Raw genomic sequence first — 13,679 nt, forward strand, 5'->3', positions numbered from 1 at the left:
TCTAGGCTTGTGTCAGATGATTCAGATCTAAGCAATTTCCAAAATTGTGTTGCGGATGCAGATAATGTTGTTTTACTTCAGATTCCCTCAGAGCAAGAAATCAAAGAGGTTGTTTTCCAGATTAAGCCTTGGGCTTCCCCAGGAAAAGATGGCTTCCAGGTAGGATTTTATCAGTATTGTTGGTTTACAGTACGCCATGAGGTAATATCCATGGTACAACATTCTTCATTATGCTTAAGGCTATAAACCATACCTATGAAATTTTTATTCCCAAAATTTTGCATCCTCAATCCCCTTCGGATTACAGACCGATTAGTTTGTGTAATGTCAGCGCTACAAAATAATTTCCAGAATCATTTCATACAGATTGACACCTTTATTAGATAAGCTTATATCTCTTACTCAATCTGCTTATATCCCTGGTAGAAATATACAGAATAATTTCATCATAGCACAAGAGCTTATCCATTTGATAAACCAAAAAAGAAAGGGTAAGACTGCTTACATTAGACTTAAACTAGATATGTCGAAAGCATTCGACAGATTGGAATGGCCATTTCTATTTGATATTCTTCGTCGGGTTGGTTTTCACCAGGACTACGTACAACTTGTGCAGCAATGTATCGCTACAACCAGAATTTCGTAGCTGATCAATGGATGTTGAACTTCCACAAGTTTTATTCCTTCTTGAGGAATTAGACAAGGTGATTTGTTATCACCTTATCTTTTTCTTATTGTGATGGAAGTTTTGGCCAAAATGATTTAAGCTCAAATTCTACAAGGTAATTTGAAAGGAATGAAAGTAAGGAAACAATCTCCTAAGGTGAGTCACTTATTCTTCTTCGACAATTGTATTTTGTTTATAGAAGCCTCACCAGCACATTTGAAAAACCTTCAGAATATTCTTCATCATTTTAGTAAAGCGTCAGGGCAAGTGGTCAATCTGCAAAAGTCAACAATTTATTTCAACAAAAATGCATCTCCTTCTTTCAGAACTCGTTTTTCAAATATTCTGAGAAATATTTGGGCATTCCGCTTCTTATGCATCGCTCAAAAACCAGGAATTATCAACCTATTCTGGATCATATGAACACAAGACTTCAGGGATGAAATAAAAAAATAATCAATCAAGATGGTAAGACAACTCAATCGAACTCTGTCCTAAGTACTATGAGCTCTTGTCACATGCAAGTCCTGAAACTTCTTGATGGTACAATTCAACATATGGATCAGATTCAGAGGAACTACTGGTGGAATAGTTCTCCTAATCATCATAAAAAACACTTCATCGCCTAGAACAAAATGCAACTTCCCAAAAGATTAGGAGGATTAGGAGTTAGGACTGAAATATCTCTCATATTTCAATTCTGCAATGTGAGCAAAACTAGCTTGAAAATTAATGCATAATTTTTCGGAACCTTGTGTGCAGTTGCTAAAGAGTAAGTACTTTCCATATCATGATTTGAACAAAATGTAACTTCCCAAAAGATTAGGAGGATTAGGACTGAAACATCTCTCCTATTTCAACTCTGCAATGTTAGCAAAACTATCTTGAAAATTAATGCATAATTCTTCACAACCTTGTGTGCAGTTGCTAAAGAGTAAGAAATTTCCATATCATGATTTGAAGTTTGATCATGTTGTTGTTATACAGGATTTCACTTGTGTGCTATGTAACTCATGTCATATTGAGGATATTGACCATTTATTCTTGGACTTCCCTTTTGCAAAAGTTATTTGGAATGCTTGTCTACCTCAATATTTTAGTTATATTCAGCGGTATCAGTCTCTTCATAACCGGTTTGCTTATTGTACATCTACAAATTATGTTATACATTTTGTTTCGGATGCTCCTTCAATACATGGAATCACCGCAATTTTATGGCATATATGGAAATTCATATGTCAAGTGATATTCCAAAAAGCTACAGTCAATTACATTTATGTTTTGTTCCCTCTTTATAAGTATCTATTTGATGTAGCACCTACTTCTGATTCATCACATCATAATCATATCATACATTCTAGTAATCCTATAGGACATGAACATCGTTGGATTCCCCCGCCACCAAATATTTTGAAAATAAATGGTGACGCTTCATTTTGGAAATCTTTTTGTCTTGATGGAATTGCCATCATAATAAGAAATTTTGCAGGGGCATTTGTTGCAGGATAGGGTGCTCTTACAAGAGTAGTTCATGCGATGAAACTTTTGTGTTACAAGAAGCTATGCGATGGGCGGAAAATATTAAGTGGAATATCATATTTGAACCTGATTCCAAGAGTTTAGTTATGTGTATAAATACAGGTTTGAGTCTTCCTCCTTCGCAGTCATCATCTCTGTTAAATAAGTGTACCCGTCTTTTTAATCAACATAGCAACTGGAGTTGTAACCATGTAAGTTGAGTGTGTACTACAATGGCAGATTGTTTAGCAAAATCAGTACGTAAATCTGGTGATGTTGGAAAACGGTGGCATGCGCCTCCAGCTAATCTCATTGTAAATCTGGCCAAAGAGGTAATTACTACTTCTGTTTGGATTCATCTTTTCTATCGGAAAAAAAAGGCACAATTGGGAAATACTCAAAGTTAAATGGAGTTGTATTTTGGTTAAGGGGTCCTTTTTTTAGGTGTGAAACAACCATATTATCTTTACCCTAATAAAAATTAAAAAGAAAAACTAAAAACCTATTTTTTTAGTATCCCCATTCACTTTTCTTCTCCATCAAAAAAATCACACAAATCATGATGAATGATTTTTCATTTAGGTTATCAAAAAAATCATTTTGAGTAGCGACGCAAATTATGATAATCAAAATGATTTGAATCAAAACCGTTTAAGTTGTCAAAATGAAGTCGAAGTTTTATTTAAATAAAAAAATCGAATTTGAATTCAGCAGCAGTTTAACAGTCTGTATTGTTTTGTCGGATGAATACAATGTCGAAAGTTCAGTCGGTATTGTTTTGTCGGATGAATGTAATACCGAATGTGGCTCTGTAAATGCAAAATTTGATTGACCTAGTGTTTAAATTGGGATTTGGTTTTGGTTTTTTGATAGATGAAAGTTTGATTGGCTACAAAAGGTTGCAATTAGGAGTCATAAATCAATTTAATCACCTTCTCATATCACACAAATCTTCCAAAGTCCTTCTTCTTTTTCATCTAATCAAAATATATTATTTGAAATATCCCCAAACGCATTTGGATAAGGGGTACTTCAATTTCTTTCTTCTTCTTTTTTTATTTTATTATTAGATAAAGAATATTACATTAACTAGTTGGAAGCCTAACAAGATAAGCTCCAACAACATACTATTACATTAATTGAACAGGTTGATGTGCTAGTCTACCAGCGAGCCTCATGGGTAACCTAGCCAAGGGAGCCGAAGCGCATGGGGGCTGAGATTGTGTCACAAGGGGGGCAATCTAACTCTACCTTCCATGTTAATTTCGGAAATATTACGTCATTGGGGGCTCGAACCTGGGACCTCCTAGAACGCATGAAACTTTGGAGAACGGGATGACCAGCTGACCCCCTAGAACGCATGATTTTTTTTTTTAGTATCCTCAAATTGTGGAAGTATCCCAATTGTGCCTTCAAAAAGAAAAGGTACCGCCACGTAATTTAACTATTCGTTAAAAGAAAAATGTACCCCACGTCATCCCAGAAATTTTCCAACGTGAGTCTGTAAAAATTGGGTACATTATTTATATGTCCCTACTTTTGACACCCAATAAATATATCCTTATACAACAATAAATATGTCCCTACTTTTTAATAACCTTATCCATTTAAAATTAGATTACCTTAATACCCTCACACATACAATATTTTTCTTTATTTCAAAATGGAACAAATTTCTTCCTCTACCACTTCACCACCACCACTAGCACCACCACCAACAACATCAACTACCATTCCACCACCACCATTCAACAACCACCACCTACCAACCGCCACCACCACTAATATTCCACCACCACTCCTTCATCACCACCAGTCCTCCACCACCATTAGTTCGTCGTCGCGGCCACCACCACTAGTCCGCCGCCGCCACCACCACCACGCCGCCACCACTGGTTCAAATATTTTTGTATCAACAACAGTAGTTGATCCAAATAAAAAAAGAACCAACAGTAGAAGTTGACCCAGTTTAGGGGATCAACAACGGTAGTTGATCCAAAAAAAAAGGATCAACAGTAGAAATTGATCCATGTAAATGGAGTGAACTTGGCGTGAGTCGAACACGCATCATCTGACATGGAGTCAATCATGCTACCATTGCACCACAAGTTCAATATTGGAAGAAATTTACATGATTTAAACTACAAGCATGATTATACTTATTTAAGGAAATATTGTTCATCAATAGGAGTTGAAAGGATCAACAACGGTAGTTGATCCCATAAAAAATTGGGTCAACAACGAGAGTTGATCCCATAGATGGATCAACAATCGTAGTTGATCCCATAAAAAATTGGGTCAACAACAAGAGTTGATCCCATAATGGGATCAATAATAGTAGTTGATCCCATAAAAAATTGGGTCAACAACAAAAATTGATCCCATAAAAACATATAAAAAACAACAATTGATCATCACCTGTAGCTTCATAAAACAACAACAGCTTCATCTCCTTCATTGCAGTAGCCACCAACATCATCTTCTGCTTGCTCCTATTTCAGTCGCAACAAACACCACTGCAACACACAGATTTACAACACCATTCAAAGCAACATTTGTCACTGCCCTAACATTCATCTAAGTTCCCAAACCTAGACAAGCACCACCACCGTCCAAAAAGGCAACAAAATCACACTTAATCTTCACCGCCGCCGCCACCACCACCACCACCAAAAACAATCAGAACTACCACTATCTCTATCTCCAATTTTATCAATAACAGTAGTTGACCCCATAAAAAAATTGGGTCAACAACAAGAGTTCATCCCATAAATGGGATCAACAACCGTAGTTGATCCATAAAAAATTGGGTCAACAACCGTAGTTGATCCCATAAATGGGATCAACAGCAACAATTGATCCCATAAAAACATATAAAAAATAACAACATGATCATCACCTGTAGCTTCACCGCCGTTGTGTCTCTCTGAAAAGTGCCCAAACCTAGACAAGCACCACCGTCCCAAAGGCAACAAAATCACACTTAATCTTCACCGCCGCCGCCACCACCACCACCAAAAACAATCAGAACCACCACTATCTCTATCTCCAATTTTATCATTCCAACCAGAACCACCACAATCGATCAATTGAAACAATAAAATTTCGTTTCCAGAAAGTTCAGATCTGAAATCGATCAAATGATATTTTTGGTTGAATTGATTTACAAGGATAATGATATACTTATCTGATCAATCGTTTTTGATGACGCTAAATCAGATCTTGACATCTTTGAATTTGATTTTGAAAATTAATCTTTAACAGAAGAAGAAAGTTTCATCTGATGTTGATACTTGTGGAATCAAATCGCGAACCAGTTAACGAGGGCGAAGGTGGTGGTAGTTGCAGATCTAGTGACGATGAAGATTGTGGTGGTGGGTTTGGTTTGATTTTCCATCGCAGATCTCAAATTTGTTCTACCTCAAATCTATTATCGGTCACTTTGAAATTGTGGTGATGGTTAAAGGAGAACACACGAAGCTAATGATGGAATCTATAGAAACAATAGACTAGGAGGTGGTGCTGGAGATGATAATAGATTTGGTGGAGATGGCGGAGCTGGTGAAGGTACAAACTCCGGTGCTGGTGGTGGTGTAATAATAAGAAGAGATCCATTTCTCTCTGGATCTTTTATTCGACTGAAGCTTCATACGAAATAGTAAGGTACAATTTGTATGTGTAATAAAATTGATTTCATTGTAGAAGATGGAGGGACATAAATATTGTTGAAAAGGATATTTGTGAAGCACCGCTCAATTGGGGGCCCCGAAAAATAATTAGGGGCCCCAAACAATTTATTCCCACCCCCAAACAATTTATTCCCCCCAGAATATAGTGAAAATATCTTTTTACCCTTCACTAAACCTAAAGCTTAAAATTCTATTAACCCTTAACTTTAAACTCATTTTTATTTTTAAACCCAAAAAGATAATCAGTCATCTCCTCCCCTCTTTCTCGACTCTCCATCACAACTCCATTAACGATTCGGGCCGAATCGGAAGAAGATATGGCCTCAGTTAAACAGTAAGTGAACTAAAACTTACTTCCTATTTGATGTTTTGTTTGCAAATTCGGTTTTTAACTGAAATTAGCAATTACAGAATAAGGATCGTCAACCTCGATAGTTGTATGCCCTAACGATTTTTCATCTACATGTTTTTTATATGAAAAATCGTTAATGTCTAAGGTGTAGGAAATAACGACCCTTTTTCTGGGTTTAAGATTTTTTCCCCGGAATAGAGTCGTCAATATATTATAGAGTCAATTAACGACCCTACTATGACGACCTCTTTTTATACACTAACGATTCTATATGACTAAAAACTATCTCTGACCAAAGAAATGGAAGGGTCGTCTTCTTGAAATGGAAGGATCATCATTTTAAAATGGAAGGGTCGTCATGATATAACGAAAAAATGATAACGATTATTGGATGAGTCGTTTATGTGGCTGAGTCGTTTATGTATGGAGAAGAATGTATGGAGAAGAATGATAACGACTCTTGTACATTACTTATCCGCTAAATGACAAAAATGTTAATGACAAAGTGTTGTGTAACGATCCTTTGATCTGTGTGATCCTTTTTCAATTTTTCAAGTTTGTTATATAACGATCCTTCCTTATTTGACAAAATGATAACGACCTTTTTATCAAAATGATAAAATGATAATTAGAATCGTTATGTATAAAATAGTATCTTGACGATTTTTCATAACCTACAAAAGCTGTAAGTTTGAGTCGTCAATTTTTGTGACAATATAGTGACGACATTTCGGAATCGGCAGGGCATAGATCCGCGACATTAACGACTCTTTCTCTGAACTGTAACATAGTGTCTATGATCCCTCTAAAACCTTCTCTTCTTCTTCTCAACTCAAAAAAAACACAAAATTATTTTTCTTTCCCCAAATTTTAATTCTAAAATCTTATTTTAATCTAACCGTACTATTAACTTAACTTAATTACCTATTAAAACTAATCCATCAAAGACAATTAAGCCATTTTGAAATTTTTTGGATAAGAGGTGACTCAAAATAGGTTTTAGTGACCTTTTTTGTCCTCTAATGTGAGGTCCCTAATTATTTTTCAGGGTCCCCAATTAAATAAAAGGAAGGACAATAATTCAATTTCCACGTAAAAAATTGTGCAATACATTTTCGTCCTTTTTCACATGAAACTCCCATCATCCATCTCTCTCCGAAGGACCACAACAGAGAGTCGTTCTGATTTCCCCTGATTAAAATTCTTAATTCCTAAAATTAACAATGGGGATTAGATTTATACTATTGGTAAATAAACAAGGCCAAACTCGTCTTGCACAATATTTTGAATACCTAAATCTTGATGAGAGAAGAATTCTTGAAGGTGAAATTGTCAGAAAATGTCTTACTCGTACTGATCAACAGGTTCATTCTTAGCTTCTCTACCATCTTTTTTATTTAGATTTTTTTTTTTTTTTTTTTTTTGCTCATTATGATATTTTCTGATTCAAAAATCATTGCAGTGCTCGTTCGTTGAGCATCTGAATTATAAAGTTGTGTATAGAAGATATGCATCACTGTTTTTCTTGATTGGTGTCGATGATGATGAGGTATGTAAGTCACATTGTTTCTTTTTTCTATCAGTATGATTTTAGTTAAACTGCAAATCAGCCCTGACAAACTTCAGACCATGGCATTCAACTACAAAAGTCTGCCCCATCCATATCAGACAACTAGCAGAGTTGCATAGTAAAGTTGGCTAGTGCTGGTGCAGGTGCATAATTAGCCCACATTACTCTTAGGATGAGATTTGGTGTCCTGATCTTGGTGACATTTTTGGCTGAAGTATCTATATGGAATTTTAATAGACTTATAAATGTGAGTTTTCAAAGTTTCAAGATCCATTTATATTCATGGTGTGCCTTATTTGAAATGATATCTTGCTCTAATTCATGCAGAATGAACTAGCGATATTGGAATTTATACATTTGCTAGTGAAAACCATGGACAGTCATTTTGGGAATGTGGTAAGATTAAATAGCTTATGCAATTTGTTTTGATGGATGGGCATTTTGTTCAGTTTTCAAATTCCTTGGTGCTTAAATTGATCATATGCAGTGCGAACTAGACATAATGTTCCATTTGGAAAAGGTGCATTTCATGCTGGAGGAAATGGTCATGAATGGGTATATTGTTGAGACGAGCAAGTCAAATGTTCTTGCTCCAATACAGCTTATAAAGAAAACTGCATAATTGTCCTGAACCAGCCTGTTACTTTACTTCTCTTAAAGCTTCGCTTCACGACCTTTTGGTTTGTTGATATTTAGGGATTTCCAGGTGACGAAGTCTTCTCTTTTTGTAGAACCCTTACCTCAGATAGTTTCTTTTTCAGGTAATTGGTGTATAAAATTACAGAACCTTCAGGCGTCTTGCCTTAATAATATGCATTCTTTTCACTTTTACTCTGGCAACTTTGTTGTTTCCATCTACTAACTATAAGATGCACTGAATGCAATAAGTTTCAAGTTTACATTATGTCGTTGCTGAGGGCAGAAGCTTGGTTAATATTGCAGCAACCCCAGTCTTGGTTTAGAGAGCATTAAGGTATCCAAATTGCGGGGGTACACTGCTTTATATTCGCCTGAATTATTTGCTAATATTTCAAATTTCTAAGTAATAAATCTTCAGACTTCGATAGCATTCGACTAAATTCGTTAACCTTGGCTTTTCCATTTCTGAAGCTATTGATTGCAATTTTTTTCTTTTTTTTTGCTTGCGCCCATATTAAATGGCCAAATCTATACGACTTGTGATCTCTGACTGGTTTTCGCCATTCCAAAGGTTTACGATCTTGTAAGTGGTTGTATTCTAATGAGTATTAACTTATGGATGTTTTTCTTTAATTAGAACAAGAACACAGAAAGCTGGTGGTTAGAGTACGACGGTAAACAAGTAGGATATTGGCCATCTGAATTATACAGTCTTAAAAACGAGTGCAATAATGGTCCAGTGGGAAGGAGAAGTCTACTCTAAAACTATATCGCACAGAGATGTGAATCACACATCAACAAAAATGGGTAATGGAATTGAAGCATTGGATCAGACATACCAAAACTTATTTGATTACTCTGCAGTCGAAAATTACCAAGATCAGAACAAGTCTGTTACAGTTATTTCAACTGGGTTGAGTATAAAAGCCCTAATTTTCCAGGATCATGTTTGTGGCATTCTATTAGGGTTGCTGCACTTCAGTATCAGACTGTATTAAGAAAAAATTATTAATGATTAAAATTTGGTGGATTTCAACCTTGATGAAGAATTCTTCACAAACAGCACCTATGTTGCTGATCCATTCCTACTTATTATTCACCATTTTCCAGTAACCTATGTTACTGCAGGTTGTATCATCCATAAAAGGTTCCTACGCACTACTACTGTGTGCAGTAAAGTGTAAGTAAGAGATATCACAAGTAGTTTTTGAGAATTAGACATAAGCATAAAAAATTTAACTAAGATTCAGATATTTCCATTGAGTGTCCAAACTACAACCTACTGCACCAGATTTCCATGAAGTATCCAAAATACAACCTACTCCACCATAATCTTGTTAGAGGAAAGTAAAAAACTTGAAAAGTAAACTAAGCTAACTAAACATAACATATCCCCTCCAATTGCAGGCCTCCAGGCAGTCATATGCTTCCTCCAAGCTCCACTTAATCAACTTCCTCAATCTTAGGCCCTGGACCAGTACCAGCACCCATTGAAGGACCATCCTCATCCATGCCACCAAAACCACCCATGTCAGGTCCAGCACCTCCTTGATACATCCTAGCAATAATTGGGTTGCAAAGACTCTCCAGCTCTTTTACCTTGTCATCAAATTCATCTGCCTCCGCAAGCTGGTTGTTATCAAGCCACTGGATAGCAGATTCAATGGCAACCTCAATTTTCTTCTTATCAGCTGGTTCCAATTTCCCAGCTATCTTTTCGTCATTGATGGTATTCCTCATATTGTAAGCATAGTTCTCCAGAGTATTCTTAGACTCGACTTTCTGCTTGTGTTGCTCATCCTCTGTCTTGTACTTCTCTGCCTCTTGCACCATCTTCTCAATCTCCTCCTTGGACAACCTTCCTTTATCATTTGTGATGGTGATTTTGCTCTTCTGCCCTGTAGTTTTATCTTCAGCAGACACATTCAGAATACCATTTGCATCAATGTCGAAGCAAACAGTGATCTGAGGCACACCACGAGGCGCAGCTGGAATTCCAGACAACTCGAATTTACCAAGCATGTTGTTATCCTTGGTTCTTGCCCTCTCGCCTTCATACACCTGAATCAACACTCCAGGCTGGTTGTCTGAGTAGGTAGAGAAGACTTGCTCCTTCTTGGCAGGAATAGTGGTGTTTCTAGGAATCAATGTAGTCATAACTCCTCCAGCTGTTTCGAGTCCAAGGGAGAGAGGAGTAACATCCAACAGCAACAACTCATCTAGTTTCTTATTACCTTCACCACTCAAAATCGCCGCCTGAACAGCTGCTCCATAAGCCACAGCTTCATCAGGGTTGATACTCTTGCAAAGGTCTTTCCCATTAAAGAACTCCTGCAACAATTGCTGCACTTTAGGAATCCTAGTTGATCCACCAACTAGAACAATATCATCGACACTGCTCTTGTCCATCTTAGCATCCCTCAAACACTTCTCAACAGGCTCCATACATTTCCTAAAAAGATCCATGTTCATCTCTTCGAATCTAGCACGAGTAATGGCTGTGTAAAAATCAACACCTTCATGTAAAGAATCAATCTCAATTGTGGTCTGAGCAGTAGAAGAAAGAGTCCTCTTTGCCCTCTCACAGGCTGTCCTCAACCTTCTTAATGCCCTTGGAATTCCAGTGATGTCCTTATTGTTCTTCCTCTTAAACTCTTGCACAAAGTGATTCACCATCCTATTGTCGAAGTCTTCTCCTCCAAGATGGGTATCTCCTGCAGTAGCCTTCACTTCAAAAATACCTTCTTCAATAGTCAGTAACGAAACATCAAATGTACCACCACCAAGGTCAAAAATAAGAACGTTTTTCTCCTCAGTACTAGATCCCTTCTTATCAAGACCATATGCAATCGCAGCAGCAGTTGGTTCATTGATGATTCTCAGGACATTAAGACCAGCAATGGAACCAGCATCCTTCGTAGCTTGACGCTGCGAATCGTTGAAGTATGCAGGGACAGTAACAACAGCATTCTTTATAGAAGAACCAAGGTAAGCTTCTGCAATCTCACGCATCTTGATAAGAACCATAGATGATATTTCTTCGGCTGAAAATTGCTTCTCTTCACCTTTGTAGGTGACAACAATCACAGGTTTTTCAGCTGTTCCAGGTATAACCTTGAAAGGCCATAACTTCATATCAGCTTGAACTGATGGATCTGAAACCCTTCTCCCAATCAAACGCTTTGCATCTACAAATGTCATAAACAAGAAACATTCAGTACAAACACTCACAATAATTCATGAACAAGAGTAATTCAATAAAAGCATTAACATAACAAACACAAGAAGAGGCACGGTAATTTGAAACCAACGACAAGATATTGCTGGCAAGTGGCAACTCTTACAGCTGGATCATTCCATCTGATGTACTGAATAAATTTTGTACTAGGACAAAGATTATGTTCTCCTCAAATCAAACCAACTTGGTCCAAATTAGGTCTGACTCGGTATACAAAGGTAGAGGAATAAGACCACTAGTAAGGTCCAAATTATTCTAAATCAGCCGAATCTAACTCGAATCGAGTCAAGCTAGATAAATCTTGTTCAAATCACACAAATACGCACATTGTTCAAGCTATTGGCTTCAAGTCTGACTCAGTTTTACCCGAGTCATGCACATTCATCTAGCTCACTACATAACTCAGACCTGCAATATTTCTAAAAGTAGATCTACTTGACTCAGCGGAGTCACACAACAAATCCCCAAATCAATAATCCACCCACAAAATCAATGAAAGAAATAATATTAAGAATCTGACTCAGTTTCATCTAACTCGCTACATAACTCAGACATGCAGATCTACTCGACTCACACCGAGTCAGACACCAAATTCAAATAAAAAATCCACAAAAACTACAAATCAATGAAAAAAATATTAAAAATCTGACTCAGTTTCACCTGAGTCAGTCACATTCATCTAACTCGGTATAACTCAGACATGCAAAATTTCTAAGAAGCAGATCTACTCGACTCAAACCGAGTCAGACACCAAATCCCCAAATATCCATAAATCAATGAAAGAAATAGTAGAAAAATAATAGAAAACCTTACCAAACACAGTGTTGACGGGATTCATAGCAACTTGGTTCTTAGCAGCATCACCGATCAAGCGTTCAGTATCAGTAAAAGCAACATAAGAAGGTGTAGTACGATTTCCTTGATCATTAGCAATAATCTCAACTCTGTCATGTTGCCATACTCCCACACATGAATATGTTGTACCCAGATCAATACCAATCGCTGTTCCTTCCGCTTTTCCTGTCATTCTTCCAAACTATTCAACTCACAGAAAGAAAAACAGGAAAAAAAATGCTCAGAGGATTATTTTTAGGGTTTTATGAAGAAGATCGTTTCGGATGATTGTTTTATGAGGAGGATAGATGGGTTTTGATTGAAAAGAAAAAGAAGAAGAGATGGATTTTAGGTTTTTTTTTTTCACTTATACAAATTAGTTGATTCATGAAGCTTCCGGTGGGTTCTAGAACGTTACAGGTTTCTGAAATGAAAGCTCTAGTTTGTTCTAGAAGGTCCTTTCTTCACGGACTTTCATTTACTAGTAGGAAAATGGAAGATAACTAGAAGCATCTAGAATTCTCTGGCTCTCACGCGCACTTTTTTGTAATGGATTAGCCGGGTTTAAGATTGTGGATTGTGTTGGGCGGGCTTGGGCTCAACTCAGAACGGTGCTATGTAGTGGTTGGATCCTCTGTATTTGGCGGCATCCAATCATAACACACGGCGTATTTAAACTTTTAAAATTCAGCATCCACGTTCAATCATTGGATGTGTGTGTATATGATGGGTTTGTTTATAGTATCAGCTACGATTATTTTTTATTATTTAAGATCCGATGAATGATTAGCGTACATTCGTTTTTTAACAAATTTTTTTTGGACATGAAATTGAAAAAAACGGGTCAATTTTTTCTCGTCCGATCCGGTTTTGCAACCCCAAATTTCATATCAAGAATATATAACACAGTATGACTAATTTAACCTAGATAAAGAAGAATAATTAAAAATAATTCGTGTCGTAACGGCACGGTATTAGGCGGGATAGTATTTTATCATAATGATTTTAATAATTACTACACACTGTCATAAGACTTAATTTGACTCATGAAATTTTGTAGCTATAAATATTTTAGATATTTTTCATTCAAATAATTATAAATTCGGTTACACTTCCAACTTTTTTTTTCTAAATCATATTTATTTATAACCAAATATAACCAAGAAAAAATT

The 13,679-nt window shown here is 36.5% G+C and overlaps 2 protein-coding genes across 3 annotated transcripts; one reads left to right on the top strand and one right to left on the bottom strand.

Annotated features, from left to right (window-relative positions):
• Positions 1–7,449: 7,449 nt before the first annotated feature.
• Positions 7,450–8,621, top strand: LOC113299584 (AP-4 complex subunit sigma-like). The gene is made up of 4 exons (XM_026548631.1): positions 7,450–7,590; positions 7,689–7,775; positions 8,124–8,192; positions 8,284–8,621. Exons 1-4 carry the CDS (start codon positions 7,450–7,452, stop codon positions 8,416–8,418), a joined length of 432 nt encoding a protein of 143 aa, XP_026404416.1. The 3' UTR covers positions 8,419–8,621.
• Positions 8,163–13,005, bottom strand: LOC113299583 (probable mediator of RNA polymerase II transcription subunit 37c). Of its 2 annotated transcripts, XR_003335125.1 has the most exons (3): positions 12,487–13,005; positions 9,761–11,623; positions 8,163–8,244 (listed from the first exon to the last, which is right to left on the bottom strand). XR_003335125.1 is itself a non-coding variant. In XM_026548630.1 (2 exons), the coding sequence occupies exons 1-2, from the start codon at positions 12,698–12,700 to the stop codon at positions 9,879–9,881; spliced, it is 1,959 nt and encodes a 652-aa protein (XP_026404415.1). In that variant the 5' UTR covers positions 12,701–13,005; the 3' UTR covers positions 9,657–9,878. The 2 variants fall into 2 exon arrangements, 1 of the variants encoding a protein (XP_026404415.1); XM_026548630.1 differs by lacking the exon at positions 8,163–8,244 and having other exon boundaries at positions 9,657–11,623.
• Between the last annotated feature and the right edge of the window lie 674 nt (positions 13,006–13,679).

The sequence above is a fragment of the Papaver somniferum genome, chromosome 7, assembly GCF_003573695.1.
Source record: "Papaver somniferum cultivar HN1 chromosome 7, ASM357369v1, whole genome shotgun sequence".
Taxonomy (NCBI): Eukaryota; Viridiplantae; Streptophyta; class Magnoliopsida; order Ranunculales; family Papaveraceae; genus Papaver; species Papaver somniferum.

What these genes read in the sequence shown, in the direction of transcription:
- LOC113299584 (XM_026548631.1), top strand. Translation starts at nt 7,450, where the DNA reads ATGGGGATTAGATTTATACTATTGGTAAATAAACAAGGCCAAACTCGT. An exon ending in TTACTCGTACTGATCAACAG is followed by an intron (nt 7,591 to 7,688) that starts GTTCATTCTTAG and finishes AAATCATTGCAG; the next exon opens with TGCTCGTTCGTTGAGCATCT. An exon ending in TTGGTGTCGATGATGATGAG is followed by an intron (nt 7,776 to 8,123) that starts GTATGTAAGTCA and finishes TAATTCATGCAG; the next exon opens with AATGAACTAGCGATATTGGA.
- LOC113299583 (XM_026548630.1), bottom strand. Translation starts at nt 12,700, where the DNA reads ATGACAGGAAAAGCGGAAGGAACAGCGATTGGTATTGATCTGGGTACA. An exon ending in TCCCGTCAACACTGTGTTTG is followed by an intron (nt 11,624 to 12,486) that starts GTAAGGTTTTCT and finishes TGACATTTGTAG; the next exon opens with ATGCAAAGCGTTTGATTGGG.